Genomic DNA, 22,432 nt, shown 5'->3' with positions numbered 1-22,432 from the left:
TATAACTGGTTCCTCCACTCACTCTCACAACACCAACAATACAGGTCACTACTCTGCTGGGTGTATATTAAAATGGAGTGATTGAGGTCACTGTTCTGACCAAAAAAAAAAAATTAGGCCAACATTTTGGCATCATAGAGAAGCTGTGATCTGTTTGGGAAGGCATCTGGATGAGGCTGGACAGAGTTTGACCATGAACAGGAGTGCAATTCATTATGGAACTGGCAGAACACACAAAAGTTCTAGAAAATTTTCTATAAAAAATACTTTTATGCTAATGCTAACTATTCTTACCATGCTCATTTCTTTTGACTTTAGCGATGTAGAGCTTCCTGAAGATGCTGTAGAGGCTGGACTGCTTGATGCATCTTTTTTCATTAACCGGCTTTTATCAATACCATTTTCCCTCGGTGAATGAGCTGGACTTGCTCTTGGTGATGAAGGGTCCTAGAGTGATTCAAAGCAAAAAAACATTTAATTTTAAATTCTAAAAGACTACAACACAAATTGGTAATTAAATGCAAAGAACTCTTACTTCAAACAAAAAATAAAAAAATAAAAACACAACGCATTGCAGCTTGTTGGAAATAATCCATGCAGAACAGATTTTAAAACCTTTTACACTGTTTACAAAAGCAAACCACCTAAAAAAAATAAAAAGTGACCTTTTTGTCTTTAGTGGTTGAATAGAAGTTCCTTGAAACTTCCCAAAAAATACTACTAGTAGTGCAAAATAAATCTCACTAAAATGTGAAGTTACTTCCTGCATCTGACACGAGGTCACACATTTAGGCTGGAAGAAAGGAGATTTCAACTAAACCAAAGAAAAGGTTACTTTACAGTAAGCACAATAAGGATATGGAATTCTCTGCCTGAAGAGGTGGTTTTACCAGAGTCCATGCTGATGTTTAAACTGCAATTGGATAAATACTTGCAAAAACATAACATACCATGCAGGGATATCATTTCTAATTAGTGGGGTAATAGCTGCTTGATCCAAGGAGACATCTGACTGCTATTTTGGGGTCAATTATTTTTTTTTTTCTAGTTTGTTGCAAAATTGGAAGCACTTCAGACCAAGTTTTTTGCCTTCTTTTGGATCAACAGCAAAAACATATGTGAGGAAGGCTGAACTTTATTGACACAAGTATCTTTCAGCTATGTAACTATGTAATCTCACAAATGCAGTAAGTAAAGGAGGTGTGCAACTTTCTTGTGTGCCAGACAGATGTAATAACAGACACTAGTATTTGGGTCAAAAAGGTTTTTTTGCTGGTGGCTCATAGCGGTAAGACTGATCAAATCAGGGGCATTACTTCCCTACAGGAAAACAATGAGGAACATAAAAAATAAAATTAAAAAAAAATAAAATCACTGCACAGTATGAGGGTTGATATCAGGTTCCATCATTGGCCCAAGGCAAAATATATTGCAATGACACTTCAAGTATGCTAATAAAGGTTTTTAAATGGGAACAAGCAGAAGATCCTTTAAAAGGAAGATATCACAAATATGAATAACCATGTTAATCAGTAGCAGTATTTTAGTACTAGCAATGAAAACATTACCTCATTGGATACATCGACAACCAAGTTATCATCGCTTTTGTCACCGTCACTATCCTGTTTGGAATATAAAAAAAAGCAAAAAAAACAAAAGAAAACAGTAATTGCAACATTTTAAGTTATACAATGGAAAACCTCTGTTATTAAGCATAAATTCAATTAACTGATTAAATAAAGAAATAAAATACCAGATTGGAGAAAAAAAAAAACACACACACACACACACACACACACACACACCCCCCAAGATAAACTATATGCAAAAAAAAAATCTAAAAAATAGCTTGGCTTGTTCTAGTTGGGTCAATATTTCTAGTACAACAAAACAAAAGAATGGAGCATATTAGGCCAGGGCTAAACAAACTGAATTAGGTGTGAAATATTAAAAAAAGAAAAAAAATTATAATACATACATATACATACACACACAATTCTGCTAGGACAATATATGGATATATGGAAACTGTGCACCAACCTGTAACACAGAATGACACAGGCAGTTTTCTCATCCACACATAAAAAAAAAACCTCAGTTATGCACAGGTTCATATAAGTTTATTCTAGCGGACTTTGGCAAAAGCAATAAAAGTCTAATCTATCATTTTTTTAAAAATAAATTACCTTTCAATTTTTAAATTTCAAATATTTGTATAGGCGACAGAATATACAATTTTTAACCGTGAAAGCTTCAATTTATCCGCTAACCTATATAAATAATGATTAGTTGCCAATTTGCCACTGCCCCAGTAGTCAATTCCTGTCATCAAATAGCCTTAAAAGGAATACTATAGTTAGGAACACAAACATATTCCCTATATTATAGGGTACCCACTAACTCACCCTCTCCCCTCCCCCCTCACCCAAACATGAGGGTTGCAAAGCAGAGTTTAACTTGCATTTCTAGCTTTGAAGTGGCTAATCTGCCTCCCTGGCTGTGATCAAGATTTCGGATCTCAGCCAATCAAGGTAAGCATTGAGGGTCTAGTGCTTATAAGGAACAGCATTTCAGAACCAAGTCAACTCTGTTCTCACAGGGAAGCATCTCTAGAAGTTTGTTAACCCTGCAATGGAAACATTGGAGGTTTCTACAAAACTGCAATGTTTTACACTGGAGGGTTAATACTAAACAGCCACTGCAACCCAGACCACTTCATGGAGATTAAGAGGTCTGGATAGCTTTAGTGGTCACTTAATCAACATATAAGCACATTTGAACACAGACTTATGCAATCAAGTAAAACAAATTTAAAGTTGAGAAACTTACATAATGACTGGAATCCTTATCATCAACCTTTCTTTTTTTAAGGTCATTTGAATAATCTGGTCCATTCCGTCGTTTATCGTTGGCCCTCAGGCTGTCTGAAACCAGTAGAGAATTACTCTGTAGAAACAAAAGAGGCGAGATTAGAAATGGGACAGTGAAATTAAAGCTCGATGGTTCATAGTGTTCAAAGGCTATGGCGTTTACTACATTTTGAAACTTTTACACTATTAGGCAGCTCAATAACTCACTGTACATGAAGTGCATTGATATTTAGATACCAATTTAGATTACAAGGAATTATGGATGCTATATTTAAAACAGACTTCTGTAAACCATGGGTGGTAGGGATCTAACCGATATCTTCCTATTTAAGGGCGGATACCGATTATCAGTGGCAGTTATGGTCCATAGCCAATTACTGGTACTGAAATATGGCCGTGGTGGTCCGCTTTGGGTGCTACTTACATTGAAGAGGGAGCAGCTGGGACCCAGTGCACACCATCTTCTGTTTCCGGCAGGTCCTCTCCGCCTCTCGCAAGATTTGGAGAGAGGAGCTGTAGATAAGCGTGCGCTGGGCCTCTGCTGTCACCCTATGAGCAATATCAGTATTTAAGTTAAAAAAAAAAAAAAAAAAAGGGTAGAATGTTGACCAGTTATATCAGCCAAGCCATTATTTGGTTGATCCCTTATAGGCAAGTAAACTGTTAAATCTTCAGCAGTTTAAAATAATGAAGACTGAATGGCATTCCTGACTGAACACAGGTGAACCAAATCATGAATATCTAAGCCAGTGGTATACAACCTTTGGCACACTAAATGTTGGCTACATCTGCCCTGGAACTTTACCAGCACTATAAGATGAAACACCAGAGTGACGAAGGTTGCCTATCCTGATCCAAACTCTTGCTTAGTAAAAAGCAAAGTTTGAGACATCCCAATGCCCGAAGACTGGATAGTGATGGGGCACATACACATTCATATTAATGACTTAAGTAAAAATAATTACAAATACATTCATATGCTTGTTCGTAATTCTCTTTTGGTTTATTGATGTTCCTAACTGACAACAGTGAGAAAGTTAGAATGAGATCTACATAAAATACATTCAACTGTATGGTTTTCAGGAATTCTTCAAAGTGTACAAAAGTGCCCTTTAAAATTATGGAAAATAAAGAAAGCTGCAGAAAGGCATATCAAGGTTTCACCAAAAAACAGACTAGTTATCCAAAACAAACCTACACTGCTCTACGCACTTGCTCACTTTACAAGTAGATCATTTGGTTGATCAAGTCTCATGCTTTATATTTCCTATAAAGATCTTAAAATGTGTTATGTGGTTCTTTTGAGTTTAGAAGTATCTAAAGCATGGAGACAATGCATCTCTAAATGCCAACAAAAATGCTAAGTATTTAATAAACATAAACCTAGATGGTTAAAAATATGTTTCTAAAATAACATTCTACAGTAGCATATCTTCTACATCAGTGGTTATGAAACAGGAAGGAACTTAAGATAACACTACAAAGCAAGGCTTTAATGTCTGTTTTGCATGCTTTGTGGTATTGCCTACCCCAACTTGATGTTCCCTTGTTATAAATAGCCTGAATTGTTCACAAAGGTAAGGAGAAGTTAGTATAACACTTGTGTAAACAATGCTAAAACCTTAACAGAAGTGCTAAGTAAATAGTTATTCCAGAGTGACACAGGATTTCATCACAACTGATCCATAGTTAAAAGTTTCCTTAAAAAAAAAAAAGTCACAAAAAGAACAACCAGCAAGATGCAATACAGAAACAAAGTGAAGTGATACAAGTCACTTAAAGAGACACTAGTCACCAGAACTGCTAAAGCTGATAATGATAATAATCACTATAATGTAGTGATTCTGGTGTCTAGCGTGTCCTTCAGACTGAGCACTGAAAATACTGCCTTTTCAGAGAAAAAGCAGTGTTTACATTGCTGCCTACGAACACCTCTAGTAGCAGTCACTCAGGCAGCCACTAGAGGTGCATCCTATTCAAGTGTTGCACAGTGTGCAGCACTGGCATTCAGCATCTCCATAAGAGATGCCGTTTGGCGCAGCGTTTTGCTGCGTACCCACAATAGCCTCCCAATGGTTTCCTATGGGAAAGCATTGGATTGGCAGAGATCATAAGGTTTGATGATAATAGCCAGTGAGGAGGAGTCAGCAGCAGCGACACCGGCACTGTAGAAAAGTGAGTAAAATCACCTTTTCCATGCTAATGGAGGGGGCTGGGGAATGAAGTAGTTTAACACTAAAGTGTAAGAAAGAGAGAGAAAGAGTTTTTAAATTCTTACAGGGTTATTCATGAAATTTAAAATTCTAAGTGAATTCCAAATTTAAAGGAACACTATAGGGTCAGGAACACAAATGTATATTTCTTAACCTATAGTGTTAAAACCACCATTGAAGTGGTTTACTCCCTTAAAGTGTTTTTATTTTATTTTTATTATTTTTTTTTTTAAATATAACTTATTTCCAATCTGCTGGAGCTGGCCCCGTCCCTAATTCACCTCCTTGGCTGACATAATTTATGATTTCAGCCAATCCAATATTTTCCCATAGGAAAAACATTGGATTGGCTGAGATAGTCAAGAAGGCAGGGCTGACTAAAGAGCAGCTCGGTCAATCAGCATCTTCTCACGGAATCAATGCATCTCTATGGGGAAAGTTCAGCATCTCCATGTACAGTACTGCCCCAGGAAGTACTTCTAGTGGCGGTGTGAGGAGTGGCCCCTGGAGGTGTCCCTAGGGAGTAATGAAAACAATGCCTTCTTTCTGAAAATGCAGTGTTTACAACAAAAATGCTGCAGGGACCGGCTATACTCACAACAACTAGATTAAGCTGTAATGGTTGGTAGCAGGTTACTATAGTGGCCCTTTAAGGCCAGAGTAGCTGAACTAAAAGCATAGCTGACTTGGAGAATATTTCCAGTTTGGCTTTATTGGATCTAAATTTGTAATTCACTTTGAGCTCTCCTTAGTGAATAACATTTATAGGTACAGAATAGAGGTCAAGTTAACATTATCAGTTACCTTTCCTCGGGAAGTTCTAATCTTATGTAAGCTGGATGTGTTATTGCAGAATGCTATAGATAAAGAGACACTGTAGGCACCCAGACCACTTCAGCTCATTGGTGCTGTGACCCTTTTGCACCTAGTGTTACAATGTTAAACATTGCCGTTTCAGAGAACGGCAATGTTTACTTTGCAGCTTTAAGTCTGCCCTGGGAGTGCTTCCGAAATCAAAACAAACTTTTGGTCCATTATCTGACGCTGATGTCCTCACGGACCTCGGGCATCATATTTTCCCCTGTAGGAAAGCATTGAATAATGCTTTCCAATGGAGAGATCTAATGCGCACTAGGTCTCCCCCGTCGGCTGATGTTGGCGGGGGATGAGCATGGGCGGAGCCTGACCCAGTGTCAAGGGACATCGGCGCTGGATTCAAGTGGCTGAAGGAGTTTGTTTTCCTGGCACTATAGGATCCCTATAATATTACAGAAAGTTTAATCTGCAAGGAACGTCATATACCCATCAGAAATTGGAATACAAATATCAAATTGCCATCAATCAGCTACTTAAAGTAACAAAACAGATTTAAATTAATAAGGTCGAATTTGCCCTATGGTAAAGAGCATTTGATCGCTTCTCTTAAAGGACCACTATAGTGCCAGTAAAACACTTTCCTGGCACTATAGTGCCCCCACCCTCAGGGCTCTAGTGGGTGGAAGGGGTTAAATTTACCTCTTTCTCCAGCGCCGGGCGGGGGGACTCTCTTCCTCCTCCTCCGCTGAATGCCCATGCGCGGCACGAGCCGCGCATTCAGCCAGTCCATAGGAAAGCATTCACATTTCTTTCCTATGGACGCTGGCGTCTTCTCACTGTGAAAATCATAGTGAGAAGTGCAGAAGCGCCTCTAGCGGCTGTCAATGAGAGCCACTAGAGGCTGGATTAACCCATTTGTAAACATAGCAGTTTCTCTGAAATTGCTAGGTTTAGAGAAAAAAGGGTTAAACCTAGCTGGACCTGGCACCCAGACCACTTCATTAAGCTGAGGTGGTCTGCGTGCCTATAGTGGTCCTTTAAATAATGAATGTTCAGCATTGGCTGTACAGTATTTCTGGTTTATAAACTCGGGACCACGATAGTATGTCTAAGACAAAAAACTTTCTTCCTATATAGTTCATATACCATTCACACACAAAAATGTGAGTTAATGTTATTACTGAATGTTGGGAGGGTGCCTAATGCATTGTCTTGCAATGATTTGAGCACACCTCAGGCAGGTGAGTCAAGCTTCAGTTGCAAGCCATTTACATGCACATTTAACTTTTTTGAACTTCTACTAAGTCTATGAATATTTGTGTGCATGTAATCTGATGGTGGCTTAGTTGTTCCTTAAGAAAAAATAAACTACACCAGGGATAGGTAAACTGATCACATGCGCGCTTTATAGCAGAGGCAAATCACAATTTCTGTGAAAAACTGTTATATGCACATAAAAACCTACAACTAAAAAAAACCAAATCACAGATAATACTATTGTGAGGCGGTAATAGGAATTGTTTTCTACACCACTCTAGCACACTGTGCTCACAAATTTCCCTAACCTTCAAAAAGCTTTCCTTTTTAGTCACATATACCAAAACAGCTATCAGAAAATAAGGTTTTCAGACTTAACACATGGTTTTATCAGCTGAATCTTGCATGCAATGTAAGAAGAAGGGAGAGCTTAAAAAGGTCACCATTTTGACTTGCTGTCAAACAAGCTTTACATTTCTCCTTTTTATTGTACAATTCCAAATCGCTAATAAATGTAACAAGTGAAGAGTAGGAGAAACCTCAACCAATACATGACAAACATGGGTACACTAATACATATAGATCAACATCCCATATTTATGGATATCCAAATTGGGACAGAAAGGGCTAGTCCTTAAATCAACAACTTTTGGAGCCAGCAGAGTAATTGTTTAGAAGCCTTTGGTCTACATAATTGAATGTTATAGGAGTATAGGCGATATGCCAGTGGCTAGAACAATATACCTCTCAGGAAATTAAGACTTCATGTCCATTGCAATCAGTATATAGGGGGGGGGGGGAGGGGGAGATGTGAGATATTAGCCCAACAGAGTCTGGTAAACGTCAGCCATGGTGGTTTTAGCATCTCATCTGACATTCAGAACACTGCAAAGCACTGTGGTCTCCAAATTTGAAAAATAATGAGGATACAAGCAAAAAGATTCAGTGACTAGCAGTTCTATAAGGGGAACCTGGTTATTTGGAAATGTTATAGAACAGTTTTTTATAAAAAAAAAAAAAATACCACAATAACCACTTCGAATATGTTAAGTGGATACAACTAACAGAAGCAACTAGGTTCACTTCTGCAAGTCAAGAAGAGCAAGATAAGGCAGGGTTGGGTACATAATCAACAAAACTGCTTGACTGCTGGTAAGACAATGCAAAAGTTTCCAGTGTGCTGCAGTGACAAACAGGGGAGTCAGAAGTAGGCATAAGTCATGTGAACCCATGGATTCTAACCTTTATTTAGTGGTAGTAATGTAAAAGTGTATACAATGTTTTCTTACCACAACTACACTCTGGAACAGAGTTTGTGGCCTTTATTGAATTAATGCCACAAGAAAGCACGTTTTCTGGAGACAAAATGGGGTGACATTTAAGGAGAACGCAGGTGCAGCAACACGAGGACCAGGAATTACAAAATAAAAAGTGTAATATAAAGTACCAGATGTTAATTTTTTCATAGTATTAGCAGTAGCATTAACGAATTGGTTTTCCCTCCACTCCTACCTATACAGCCTAAACTCAATAAAACCAGCCAGGGAACACTTTTAAAAACTTTCCCCAGATTATCACCCATCAATGAATCCAAGGAATGCGCACATCTAGGGGTGGTTTATTTTCTACTTTATTCTTTTATAATCATGCAGATAGGGCACAATGTACATATCCATCTTCAGCTGTGAAGCTGGGTCAATCAGAACTGTCCCTGCCATGTCAGAAGATCTCTTCACTGAGCTAAGCCTGGCATTGCAGGTCTTGGCTCACTCACAGTGGCAGCTCTCAGCCAACGAGCTCACCCTGAAGAGCAAATAGAAGTATTTTGCAACCGCTTCTGACCCTCTGTACAGGGACTGACTAGTGCCTGGTAGAACCCTGTTAAGAAGTCAAACTATTAGCAGTGACTAGAACACTTGCACTGGGGTAGTGCACCCCTAGTACCACAACCCAATACATCGAGTTAAGGTGCATGTAGGGTTCCTTTAATATTGTTCCCCAACCATTCTGATCAATTCTTCACAAGGCAAACCTACTTCGAAAACAAATGTGGATTATTCTAAATGGCTACAGAAGAGTAAGATTTAAAAAAAAAAAAAAAAAAAATTATAATAATAAATGAACATAAAAATATGCCAGGAATTATGTCATGATTTTTTCAGTATTTGGTGACAGGTTTAAACACACAACACCTTTGCTCAAGTATCAAATAGAAAATCTCATGAAATTACTTACTGTTCCTGGCTCTCTGTCTGCCTCGGAGAAACACAGAAATGCATAGATATGTCCATTCAGACAAATAGGCATTAACAGGGAAAAAAAAAAAAAAAAAAAAAGAAAATTAGAACACAAGTCTCCATATTTTTTTTGAAAGATTTATTTTCAGTTTCACAAAAAAAAATAAAAAATTCAAACAGCCGTTTTACAAGAAATGCAAAGAATAAAATGCTTACATTTAGGATGAATTTATATGACAGAAAAATTTTAAGTGCAAATACCCTTCTTCACATGCATTTTCTCTGCATATTTTAATTGCAGTTTTGCCAATTTCGTTACATTGCATTTAAAATTTATAAGAAAGAAACTCAGAGCAGAAATGTCTTCTATAACCTTCCACTGGCAATAAAGGAGGTTCTCTTTTTTTAGGAGGCCAGACAGAAGACATAAACCACAAGTTGAGATAGGCTTCTGAATTTTTACTTAGAATTTGCTATGGTCTACCACATCCTTCTCAAAGGCTGCAGAGATAGAGAAACATACTTATTTCCTTTTTGCTTTGTGATAAACATACTTCAGATATGGAATGCTACATTGTGAATATTACATTTAAAAAGTAACAAAAAAAAAAAAAATCTATTAAAATGAATAAACAATAGGTATACCAAGATACTAGGTGAAATACTGCCATTAGCCATATGGTACACAGATCATATGACACTAACCATTTTGGCTAAAGCAATTTCATGCATGTAGGTTAGCAATTGTCTATTAGGAGTGGAAGGTCCAATTAAAGTGAAACAAGAGACTGCAATGTGGATGTTTATTAAAGCTTTTAACAAATACAAGTTGGTGTCCATGAGTGCAATTAATGATTGAATCCCCCAATATGTATCAATAGGAGATTTTTTTTTAACAGCAATTAGGAAGTGGACAAAAAACATCCTAATTGGGCTTGAAATGCCTCTCACCTCTGTGGTGGTCTGTATCATGATGTTTCTTGTCATCTTTCATGGAAAGGTGAGACTGACCACCAAGTGCATTAGAAAGGGTAAGGATTGTGGCACTTGATCCCAAAGATGGTATGCCAGGAGGCTGAAGACCAGATGGATGTGGTGTCAGAGGCACAGGTGGTCCATGGCTATGAGATAGATGTTGGGCTTGCAATTGCTGCTGCTGTGATGAAAGTAGTAGCCGTTCACCCCCACAGAAGAGGTTTTAAGGGTAGTAAAGAAGAGGGTGGGGGGAAACACAGGAAAACAAGTTAGTTGAGAAAGCCTTCTGGCAGTTTAGAAATTAACACAACCACATACACAAATTGCATATTGGCATCTGGTCCCACATGATCCAATACCAGCATGGAACATCCTGCTTAGTTAGTACTGCAGTTATTTAACATTTAATTTCAGAATTGCACACACACATATACATATTTTTTTATTTTTTTTATTTTTTAAGAATTCTCTTGAGATCTTGCAAAACATAAAACTGGAGAAAGATGCTTAATTTGATATTTGCAAATCTATTCAAAAGAATAAGCACATTGGCCCGACCATCAAAAAAAACAAACAAAATAAAAGCAGAATTTACATACAAAAACATAGCTTTATGGAACATTTGCTACACCGAATCCTATACTCTTTGGCCAACATATTGATTGCTGGCAAGGGGGCTTTGTAACCCCCGTGTCTGGATCACTGGCATCTTTTCAGATACTGCAATACGTTCTTCCTAGATGGAGTGTATGTATATAGAATTTTTATATAAACATGCCCACATTTTACAAGTTCTAGCAATCTTATTGCTGTATTCCACTTTTACTTGTATGACCATATATACACCGCACTAGTTATTTATAGGCTTGCCAAGGATTAACTAGATACTCACGCAAATAAACCCTCAAGAGGTTAACCTCATCCTCTTAAGCTTCACACACTACAATCCTAGATATTGCTGGCAACCACAGCGAAGGAGCGAAATAAACCAGCATCTTGCTAATCCTTTAGCCAATCACCTCATGCAAAGTGATTCTGTTAGGACGCAGACAGCTCAATCCGCTAGTGCTGGCTCACACCAAACACACAGACTTTTGACAGAATGCTAAACCATCATAAAGCATTATTTAAGAATAGACCACAGCATGTGGAATCTGTGCCAGGAAAACTGCAGAGTAAAATGATTTTTAAAAGGAATATCTCCAGATTACATGCTAGGCTGTCAATCAGACAAGAACAGCATCTAAGGCACATAAAATATCCTTGCTACAGTGAATGACCATTTATGCAATGGCAATGCAGATGTAAAGAGGCTTTAATGACTGAATCATCACCATCCTCATCATCTGTGCAAGATCTCATCTAAATAAAAATTGCAAACAAGTTTGCACATCAATTTTCTTTAAATATTTGGTTTCCATGAGTACCAGAGCAGCAGAGATAAAAAAAAAAGCTGTAAATACATAAGATAACTAGGGCTGACCAATTTAAAAAATAAATAAAAAAAAAAAAAAAAAAAGATTCTGTGAAACTGAACCACACACCGGCGGGAGAATTATGTCTGGTGGCTTTCTTGCATTAGAATGAAAGGGAGAGGGAAAAAAAATAAAAATAAAGGAAAGCTCATAATAGCTGTCTAAACCGTTAAATTACTATTTTTTTCTTGGTGTGAAAGACGCTGGTTCATAGGAGCATGCAAACCCCCCTCCATTGTTCTGTCTACTAAGTCTGTCTGCTCAACAATACTGACAGCTGCTATCAAACTGGGCAGCGCATACTTTAGATGCAGCTGCTGCTTGTAGTAACAGACTGGCTGCTGAGGTCTCCTCCCCTCAAGGGAGACAGGTTGACACACTGCATGTTCAATGAAGAGGAGCAAAGGTCCACTGAATTGTCAACTCAATTTTCTGCTACTCTGATTTTTCAGGATGCACAAAGTCTCTTTCGTGCAACTCAAGCATATGTCACGGGCATGAAACTTATTGCACAACAAAAGATTTTTCACCCAAAAATTAAACATCCCTTTCACTAGGTCACATCAGAGGTCTGTTTTAACTCTAGAACTTCGGAAGCAATAAGCAAACCAAAAATATAAAAATGAGCTGTTTATCATTGCTCTGTCGAAGATTTAGGTTGGTGGCGGCCAACCTCTAGCACTCCAGCTGTCCTGGACTACATTTCCAGCTAAATGGGAACCGGAGTCCAGAACAGCTGCAGTGCCAAAGGTTAAACCTTCACTGGACACTTTCACATAATGCCCAAAATGAATACAAAGTACAGGACTCAAGAGAACTGAATACGATGGCTAACCATTCCCTTTCTGGTCAACATTTCAGTCTTCAAGTCAAGGTATTGTTTAAGAAGAATTTCAGTCACAGTTCACAAGCAGATTATATGTGAAACAAGGATAACATTGAGGGAGTGAGAGTGTGCGTGGAGGGCTGTGGGGAGACAGGCATGAATTAGATTGATGAAGGGAGGGGGTGTGATTGAGAAAGAAGAGGAGTAAAAAAAGGTTAGTACGGAGGTGGTAGCAGGGAATGCTAGGGGGAGGGGGTGTTTATGCAAGGCTAAGCTGTCAAGTGTAATAAAGCAGCCTGGATAAAACGTAAGCTGAAAATCCACTGAAGCTCCCCATTTCAGGGAGGAAAAAAGCTATTAAAAGGAAATGAAGGTCACCGTCCCAGTTTATTTCACCTAATTGACTGCCAATGCTTACCAAAGGCAAACCAACTGCAGATCTGCAATTGAGAAACTGATGAAAGGAGCGTTTTCAAGCTGAGACTCATTCTTTTATCAGCACTAATCCTCCAGTACTCTTGTGTTTTTTCTCCCCCCCCCCCCCCCCCTCCATCTCCAGTTGGGATGTAATTTTAAGCACAGATGGATTAACTGGTCCCATTGTCTGCAGACGTCATTGGACTATGGCACTGTTAATCCATACAGCAGCATGTCTAATTATCATTACAAAGTGTCTGAGGGAGCCATAAAGACCAGCAGGGCATCTTCTCACAAGCAATTAACATAAATTGATAAATGAGTAATTTGAATCAGCTCAAGCCGCTCACATGAATAAAATCAGAAAGGACAGCTCCTTGTTTCGGCTACTTCTTTTAGCTTGTGCTGGAACGGCAGAAAAATAGCAGAAATACTGCAGACTTGATGTGGCGAGAATAATTGAATTCACACAGAGGGAAGATCGCATGGTTCAATGCATTCATTAATGCAGAACAAATGACTTGTGATTGACATTCAGTGGGAAGGTGTATTAACCAATCAACATATTTAAAGAGAAGTACACTAAAAACCCCCAGCACAATATTATGTCAAAGAATTAAATACGCTGAGAGGTGTGACAAGCTCTCATATAGCAATGCTAATTCAATACTGTATTTGGGGAGATCGCAGAGGGACATACGTGAATAACTAATCATGATAGAGCTATATCAGAGTTTCTCAGCCTTAATAGAATACTATGTAATGCATTAAAAAAAAAAAAAACATGTCACATAACAGCAAATTGTTAAGTCAAAGGTTCAACAGAGTCCGGCTACCTAAAAAATTTTATGTGATTTAAAAAAAAATTAAAATTTGAATTATAAGTTATTTTTACAATTTGATGCAAGTCTTTTACATAGCATATATGCATGCAGACTATGTACAAAAATACATGTGCCTTACTTAAGAAGCAATTTGTGGTATACATTAACCTACTACATTGAAGATTAAGTCCACAACCAAATAGCAGGCCATTAATAATGGAGGCCACCTGTGACCACTAAACAACTGATTGCCTTCAGAAACAGGAGTCATGGCATTTAAACAATATCTCCCTCCCACCCTCTTTAGGTTAAATCTGGAAATTTACTATAATGGGTTACATTTCCTTTTGACAATATTAAACGTATTACAAATTAAAAGTGAAATTAAAGGCATCTTTACTGCCAATTTACATGTTCTTAAATTACTTCTATGTAAATAAAATATGGTTAGGCTCATAATTAAAAACAATATGTAATTTGCAATAGCCCAGCATGCATCAGGGGCCAAAGACACCAAACCTCAAAATAGAATAGGCTGTGGAACTTAACATAACATTATGTTGATGTACAAAACCACCTGTTTTTGGTATAATTAAAAAAAAAAAAAAAAAAAAGGAAAGTATGTTACGTAAGAAGTGTTATTTACTAAAAAGTGAGTATTCAAAGTGAATTTCAAATGAAAATACCTAACTGAAAGCATAGCAGACTTACAGACTTTTTACAGGTCAGCTAATGTGACCATACATTTGAAATTCACTTTGAATTCTCACCTTAGAGTGAATAACCCTGGTTGACATCAGATTACTTGCCCACCACTGTGGCTAAGAATTAAAAACCATTTTGTCCAAAGCTCTTCTTCCAATATACATCAACAATCAATTATATAAATTAACAAAAGTTACCAAGGCCTCAAGTTAATGAATATGCGTGAATAAAAACTTCATTAAATCAATAGAACATGACAGAATATCAGCAATGGGGGACTACAAGCATTTAAAATCAAGAATATTGTAATATGAAGTTACTTATAACGGTCAAATGTTTTAAAGTCCCTAGTCAAGCTAACGCTAGAGGTCTACTTTCACAATTAAAATGTATTCCAAGGCAGTGTTATATAAATAAAAAACACAAAGTGTCATATTTACTAGGAATAAAAGATCAGATTAGAACATTGAATTTTCAATACATCTATGGGGACTAAGAAAGTGTTTAAGGTGTTAAGAGATCATGATTCAAGCCAAAACGGATAAGCCTATGGTAATCCAAAGCAAAGGTTAATGGTAATTCTTGTATTACACAATGTATAGATACACATACAATCAATAGAAACAAGTAAAGAAAGCTGTTATACACACTGTAGGAGGTAGACCAGGAAGGCCACGTACCCCGATGATGGCATTCAGCTCTGCCATTGTCACTTGTTTGGCGCGCTCTACGGCCTGAGCCACCTGTTGTTGATGCTGAAAGAAATATAAATAAATAAAAATGGCCTTAAAGCAACAGGTCCATCTGAAGAGCAGACATGAATTAAAAATAAATAGAGGAATATAGTGCGATTTTTTTTTTTTTTTTTTTTTAAATATTGTGAGATGTTTTCTCTCAATGCTACATCTGTATAGAATATATAGGTTTATGTAAATTGTGATTTCAATTCTATAATTCATTCAATTGACTGAAGAACAACATTATCCTAATCTCTGGGAAGCCAAGGCTGGTGAGATTATTATTATTTTTTTTTAAATCAATGTCAGATTTACAAAATGGAGCCTTGGTAGGACTTTTTTTTTTTATTGCGTTTCCTTATTCAGACGTCCACACTATGCATCTACAGCATGGCCTGCAATCTGTTACACAAAATAGCAGGGGGTTTTGTACACCATAACTAGAACAGATGTTCTTCACACTTATGCTTTTGCGATAAAATTGACATTGCAAAGCTAACTAATTTGCAAACAGAGAAGCAGTATAATTGTACTTTAGCAGCCAGCATCCTACTTACTTCCTGAGAAAGAAATGGGATGACTTGTGCACAAATTGTATTCAGTCTTTTGGCAATTTCAGTCTACAATAGAAAAAAAAAAAACAGACATTAGTTTGCACAAATTAATAACACTTTATCATGACAAAAGAGGAATTGATTAATGTATAATAAAAAAACAAAAAACAAAACACATGCACAAAACCTGGCACAGTACAGATGAAATAGCTAGCCAAGTGGGATTAAAAAGGAGCAATTACTGGGCTACAAAACAAAAAAAAAAAAGGGGGAAACTTAAAAAGTAATTATTTTACTAGTTAAAGTTTTGCATCAGCGCCACTTTGGTTTTATAGGATTCCTTGATAAATATATGTGTGAGGTTCCCATAACTAAATAAATTTAAAAAAAACGATATGTAGGAGAATCTAATAGATAGACCTAAACAGTAACAAAATGTCAACTGTAACCTTACTGAAACAGGTTTGCTACTTCGTGCTGCTTTGTAGATACAGAAATTCGTATCATGCTAGGAGCAGTCCACACACAGCTAAAGCATCTTGTAATTTGTTCTTCAAGACAGATGGAGAGCTATTTGCATTCTTCCACATTCTAATATAACATCAAGCATGTATATTACCAGTGAAAAAAAAGAGAACATTTGCTCGTTAGCAAATCGTTTTTACAGATAACGTTGCTTCTTAAGGACTTTCTATAGCCTCCCTAAATATACACTCTCCCTAAAGATCACTTTAAATACTACATGGGAGAAAATATAAAAGTTGTATATAAACCAGCAGAGATCTGTAGATTTTCCTGGTTCCAGTAGTAATTACCACTCAGAGCCTGTAATGTGCATATATGTGGTCTAACAAAGCATAACCATGCAAGATGCCAAAAGGAAAAATTAAAAAAAAAAACCTTTATACTTTGACAATTATAACAGTGCTGTCTGTTGAAATTGTTTAAAGTTTTTTTGGCACTACAAACTACAGCCTACAATGTCAGGAAAAGGCTCTTGTATCTGTATGGCAGCTCTCAAAAGCATCTCAAGAGCCCTTAATTGTTTATGTTCTTAATGCCGAGTCTCTAGAGAGTGTTCATTTTTAATAGCAGGCTCAAGTATTCAGCCTATCAAAGAGCAGAACCGGCAGTCATTGGTTCTCACTACTTGAACGATGGTCTGGGTTTATTTGCAAATGACAAGCCTTTGCAGTACCCTCCACTCAAGAGCAGCCATCCTATTTGAAGCATCGTTCAGTTTTGCAGGAAGGAACACGCCTGTGTTTGGGTTTAAAGAGAAATAAAATGAAGCATTGCTGGAAGCAAGGCAGGTCCTGTGTGCTTTCAGTTGATGTTTTTGGCAAACGTGACTCAAACAATGACCTGTGGCTGCTAAACCAAGGTATGCAAATATGAATTTGGCATTCATGTGCATGATCCACAAATGCTAAAATAACATGTATAGGCTGTTAGGCCTGCCCACCTCACCTGCTTATCATAATTTGTTTTCCTCTTTAGAGTATGTCAGAGGTCTATACATGTAAAATATATAGAGGATATAAAATGATATAAGCATTCACTTTACCCAACTATATGTGGATCTTGAATAGCACACGTCATATTAAGTTTGACACAGTATTTTTTTTTTTTTTTTAATTGTTTTATATAAAAAAATTCTGTAAACTATTAAGGGTTAATCTGCCAAAAGAAACAATGCAACTTGAAAAATAAAATATTTCAAGTGGCCAAGTTATCTTTTTGCAATTATAGCACATTATCTTCTGAAAATATATAAAGTTTCCTGAAATATAGTCTTGGCAGTAGAAGAGAATAAAAATAAATGAAAAAGTTAAGTTTAAAAAAATAAAATAAAAAAATAAATAAAAAAAAGTGCAGTAAGACATTAGGAAAAACATGTGGGGAGTGGAAGCTGAAAAAAAAACTTAATTAAAAATTAATATTTAAGGAATGATAATTGCTACATTAAAGTAGCACTGTCACTGTCTGGAGACTTTGCATAAATGGGTGAGGAGGATGCCAGGAGCAGACGTCACTGATGTACTACAGCTGAGGTTTATGGAAGATCACATAGACTGCAGGGGATCCTCCATATAGAGTCAATTACCCTGCAGCTATAACTGGTAACAGCTGGGGGGGACCAACATTTGACGACGGTAGCTTCGGTCTGTGTCAAGAAGTGACAGGTGTAAGAAAAATACTGAAGCAAAGTGGAGACTAGACTAGGTTGGAATTTCAGTGAAATTACAACAGTCAATATGAGTATTTATGAAATACTCATTTAGCAGGGGGGTGACATTGGCACTTTAAATGAGGTTTGTTTTCCACCCATGTTCTACTTTAATAAATATTTGAAATACACTGATGAACGTTTGGAAAGGGCATTTAAGAGATTTATTTTATGCCATGTACTTCATGGATGTAGGTGAAGTCCATAAGCAACCCCCAATGGGCTTTAAATACAACTGGAACAAAGTATTTACTGGCCAATATGCAGTCATAAATGCCTTGTGTGTGAGACTTTAGAGTCTTTTGAAAGGGTGACAAAGGAAGGATAGAACACAATCTGATGTGAAATAAACCATGATGCCAGCCATTTAATGCTATACAGCATTTCCATAAAAGAAAAATGGAAGCCAAGCACTGACTTTCACCAGAGTATTATGTCAATGAATGAACCCAGTTTGTGTACAGTAGTGGTTATGGTGCCAAGAGTGCCCTTAGCACACCTTCCTCCAATGTAAGTAGCCAAACCATTTTCTGACATCTGACCAGGGATCTGCCCAGCACTGCTCCCTGCCTATCCACTTAAAGTGGTGAGAGTTGAAAGCTTCTGCTAGGAGCCTCCATCACCTTTTATGAGCTAGGATCTGCAGTGCAGGGTTATCTCAATGGCTGAGAGCATCAGCTGATCACTCCCAGCAAGTGAGTTAAGCCCTGATTCTCCAAGCTTAACTCAGGAGCTTTCTTCTCCAGTGTACCTCAGCGAAGAAGTGAAATTGTCACTTAAACATTTACATTAGGAGGCTGCACCAGGATAACTGCAACAGTGCATTATAGTAGCTTTGGTGCCTGGACTGTCACCAAATAGGGCAAAGCCACAAACCATGCCACATTTAAAAAATGGCACAGCTGGACAATTTTGACACAGATTAAAAAATAAAATGTTGACCGCCCTCAGGAGTGAAGTAAATTCTTACAGAGAAACTTGCGCTTACTAGGCTTTGGGTTTCAGAAACAGGGTTAAAAAGGTTCTGCTCGATAAATCAAAAATCCTAGACAAAGCAAAACACTAAAAACACACAACTTCCTGTCACTTATACCATGTAACAATGTAAACCACAAAGGGATGAAGGTCAGTATTGCACTTTGTCATTACTGAATCATTTGAGATAATCTGTGTGGCGGATGAGGAGAAAAAAAAAAACACGAAGGCGGTGAGAACACTGCAAATGGCTTATTGACCTCAGAGCAATTTTCATCTCCATCTGTCTAACAGCAGACATAAGGGAAGGGGGAGGGGAAATGTAGTTCAGAATACTGAGCAATTTTCCTTTTAAAATCCTCACTGCTGATCTTAAATGCTTGGCACTCATTATGTAAACCAGGATCCATTAATTGATTGGTTAAAAGCAACCGCAAAAAAATAAATAAGTAAACAGTTTAATCATTTAAACCAATATTTTCACATAACTACAAAACACCATTAGATTTGCATACAATTACATTGCTATATTGTTTTCATAGCAAATTGTGCAAATGTAGCAGTTTCTTAGATTTTATTTATTTGTAAAATATTTTACCAGGAAAGATACATTGAGATTTCTCTCGTTTTCAAGTATGTCCTTGCATTTCTTACATATGATAAAATAATGAATGCAGAGCATATAACAAAATTATAATACACATGCACAAACTTATAAGGGAACAAGCTAATAAAATAAAGATGCAATGGCAGATTTGTGGAGAACAATGCATTGAAAATAAAAAGGTGATTGAGAAACCAAACTCCCTACAGTATCAATGTCAGACAGCATGTCAAGCTGAGAATCAATCCAGGTATATGCCACTGCCAAATTTTGCGGTTCCCAGATGAGCTTTAAAATTATTTTATTGCTCAAAATTTAATTTGTTCCAACCTGTGTCTCCATGACTACGTTGGCTAACCCTGCAAATCATTTGGGTAATTGGATATCTTATCTCTCTATTGCTCTCAAATCGAATGATTCTGCTAGAATTGTAGCAGCCAATCAAATTTACAGGCCTCCTGAGTAAAAGGCTTAGGAAAGTAGCCACATTCATCTCCTCTTTAGTGCCATATTAACAGGGATGTGACAAACTGCAGAGGTTGGCTTTCAAAGAGCATTTGGGATTAAGAACCAGTTATCTGCTCAAAATGAGCCCTCTACATACATTTGTTTCTCCTTTTATGCATGGTGAAGTGTTTCAATATACCACAGCCAAAACCAATTTGCTCTTACAGTCACAATACAAAATGCCAAGTCTGCAGAAAAGTCACACACACACACTTTCACAAAAATATACCCTGGCCAATGCCCCACAAAATTATTACACTGATCTTTTTTGACAATTTCCACTCTGTTCAAATATACAGTTCTCCATTATATACAGGAAGGGACAAGAGTCACCATTTCTATTTTCTAACTGATGATGGTCCAGAAACAAGTGTGTTCCTGAACTAAACCTATAAATATCACAGCAGGACCGGCAGTGGACAATAAATAAAATCAGGTGCCGTTTTACTAAAGTTACTTGTTTTGACATTTAAAAAAAAAAAAAAAAAAAAAAAACATTGTGACAGAGCGAGAAACCATAGGTTTCAGATGTGACCTTTAGGGCTTGGAAGAGCTTTGCTTCAATTAAAACCAAAAAACTGTATATTTATTTATATATCAATACATTAAAATACTGAGGAGGGGGGAATCCATGCATCCTGTTAGCTTACAGCAGCCTCCTGCTCACAAAATGTCAAACAGCTTAATGTTTTCATGCGGTGTGATGCACTACACTATGGCTAAGTTCTTCCAAGGTAATAAAACATATCCATGCTTGCATTTCCCAGTTTTACTTCAATTCCAGTTTATACATTTGGCTATACAGAAGAAACACTTAAACGTCATTTGGAGGCAAAACGCCAAATTCATGGACAGCAAGTGGAAAAAGAAAAATAGACACTTAGCACCGTTTTGGATCGCAATCAATTCTAGATGTTCAGAGGCACAAAAGTTTAACCGTTTCATTGCAAATAGTCTCAAATATACGTTAAACTGCTCCCAGCAGCTTTAGAGTAGACATTAAATAACGGCCGGGTTCACTTGCAGCTATAAATGCTGCTGACACAGAGCCAATTGGCAGGTATAATGCTCTTGTCAGGATCTTAAGAGCTTTTGCACTTGTACATCTTTAGCATGTCAGAACCTTCAACTACAGTCTGAAACTGGATAACCCTTGAGTGTAAAGAGAAGAAGAAGAAAAAAAAATCTATCACTCACAATAATATACAAACAGAACCCAGGCATCACCTTTGACAGAACAGTTGAGAGGGGGAGGTGGAATTAAAAAAAACAAACAAAAAAAAACAACACCTATAGCTCATTTTCCTCTCCCCCTTATTTTCATCACTGCCCAAGTTAATACATTGGTTTGCCAACCAAAAGTTCAAAGGGACAACATGGTACTTTCTGAGTGTTGACAGTTCCATGTGTTCTCACAGTGACATTTTGGCATACAGGACAAGACAAATGCTATAAAACTAGCTTAGCACATTTGAAGAAGTAATTCGTAGACACCATACTGCTAATAAAAAATTAAAAGGTACAGCAAAGAAACATTTAATCTAGAGGGAATATGGAGCCTGTCTATGTCATGCTTCCCAAGTTACTTGGCATGACTTTCTTCCTTTTATAATAACCCATTTTCATGAATCCCTCTGCCAGTGCCTGCAAATGGCCAACTCCCAGAGCTCACCAGAAGCTTGAGCTGACATGCATGACATCACATTTGTACAGTGTGAGTAAAATAGAAGCAGTGTCTATCAGCTTTGTGATAATAAGCTCCATATTACTGGCACTGGAGTATCTGAGAAGTCAAAAAAAGTAATCCCAGCATGCCCTTCCACTTGGTGGTTGTTTGTATAAGAGCAGTATTGCCTGGGGATTGAGCTCACTGCTCACCAGGGTTCAATTTCAGGTATACATTTTGGGCACTGCTACCAATATACAAGTAGACTACGCAGTTCCAGCAAACATCTTGTGTACAGTTCTATTATAGAATTAGTTATTGATGCAGAGCAGTTTTTTTTTCTTTAATCTTTGAGACAGCGTTTAAATATGAGCATTTTTTTTTTTAAATTTAATATTTGAGTTTGATAGATTATAAAAAGACAAACAAAGGCATTCTAACCTGGAAACAACATACAATAACATACAGACAACTACTAAGACAGAAAGTATCACATTACAATATTAAATTCAATAATAGCAGAGAATAAGCATAACCACATCTA

At 37.2% G+C, this 22,432-nt stretch overlaps 1 protein-coding gene across 4 annotated transcripts in view; it reads right to left on the bottom strand.

Moving 5' to 3' along the window:
• The window catches only part of TLE1 (TLE family member 1, transcriptional corepressor), a 57,386-nt gene that overhangs the window by 20,953 nt on the left and 14,001 nt on the right, over nucleotides 1-22,432 (bottom strand). Inside the window, exons 5-11 of one of the 4 annotated variants that reach the window (XM_063455006.1) lie at nucleotides 15,910-15,972; nucleotides 15,266-15,370; nucleotides 10,345-10,549; nucleotides 9,392-9,408; nucleotides 2,830-2,946; nucleotides 1,569-1,622; nucleotides 295-447 (exon numbers count right to left, since the gene is read on the bottom strand). In XM_063455006.1, the coding sequence (XP_063311076.1) occupies nucleotides 295-447; nucleotides 1,569-1,622; nucleotides 2,830-2,946; nucleotides 9,392-9,408; nucleotides 10,345-10,549; nucleotides 15,266-15,370; nucleotides 15,910-15,972 (714 nt within the window). The remainder of the gene's footprint in view (nucleotides 1-294; nucleotides 448-1,568; nucleotides 1,623-2,829; nucleotides 2,947-9,391; nucleotides 9,409-10,344; nucleotides 10,550-15,265; nucleotides 15,371-15,909; nucleotides 15,973-22,432) is intronic. The other 3 variants (XM_063455007.1, XM_063455008.1, XM_063455009.1) reach the window with 3 other exon arrangements.

The sequence above is a fragment of the Pelobates fuscus genome, chromosome 5, assembly GCF_036172605.1.
Source record: "Pelobates fuscus isolate aPelFus1 chromosome 5, aPelFus1.pri, whole genome shotgun sequence".
Taxonomy (NCBI): Eukaryota; Metazoa; Chordata; class Amphibia; order Anura; family Pelobatidae; genus Pelobates; species Pelobates fuscus.
The sequence above is the reverse complement of the archived record's forward strand: the minus strand, read 5'-3'. Positions and strand labels throughout refer to the sequence as shown.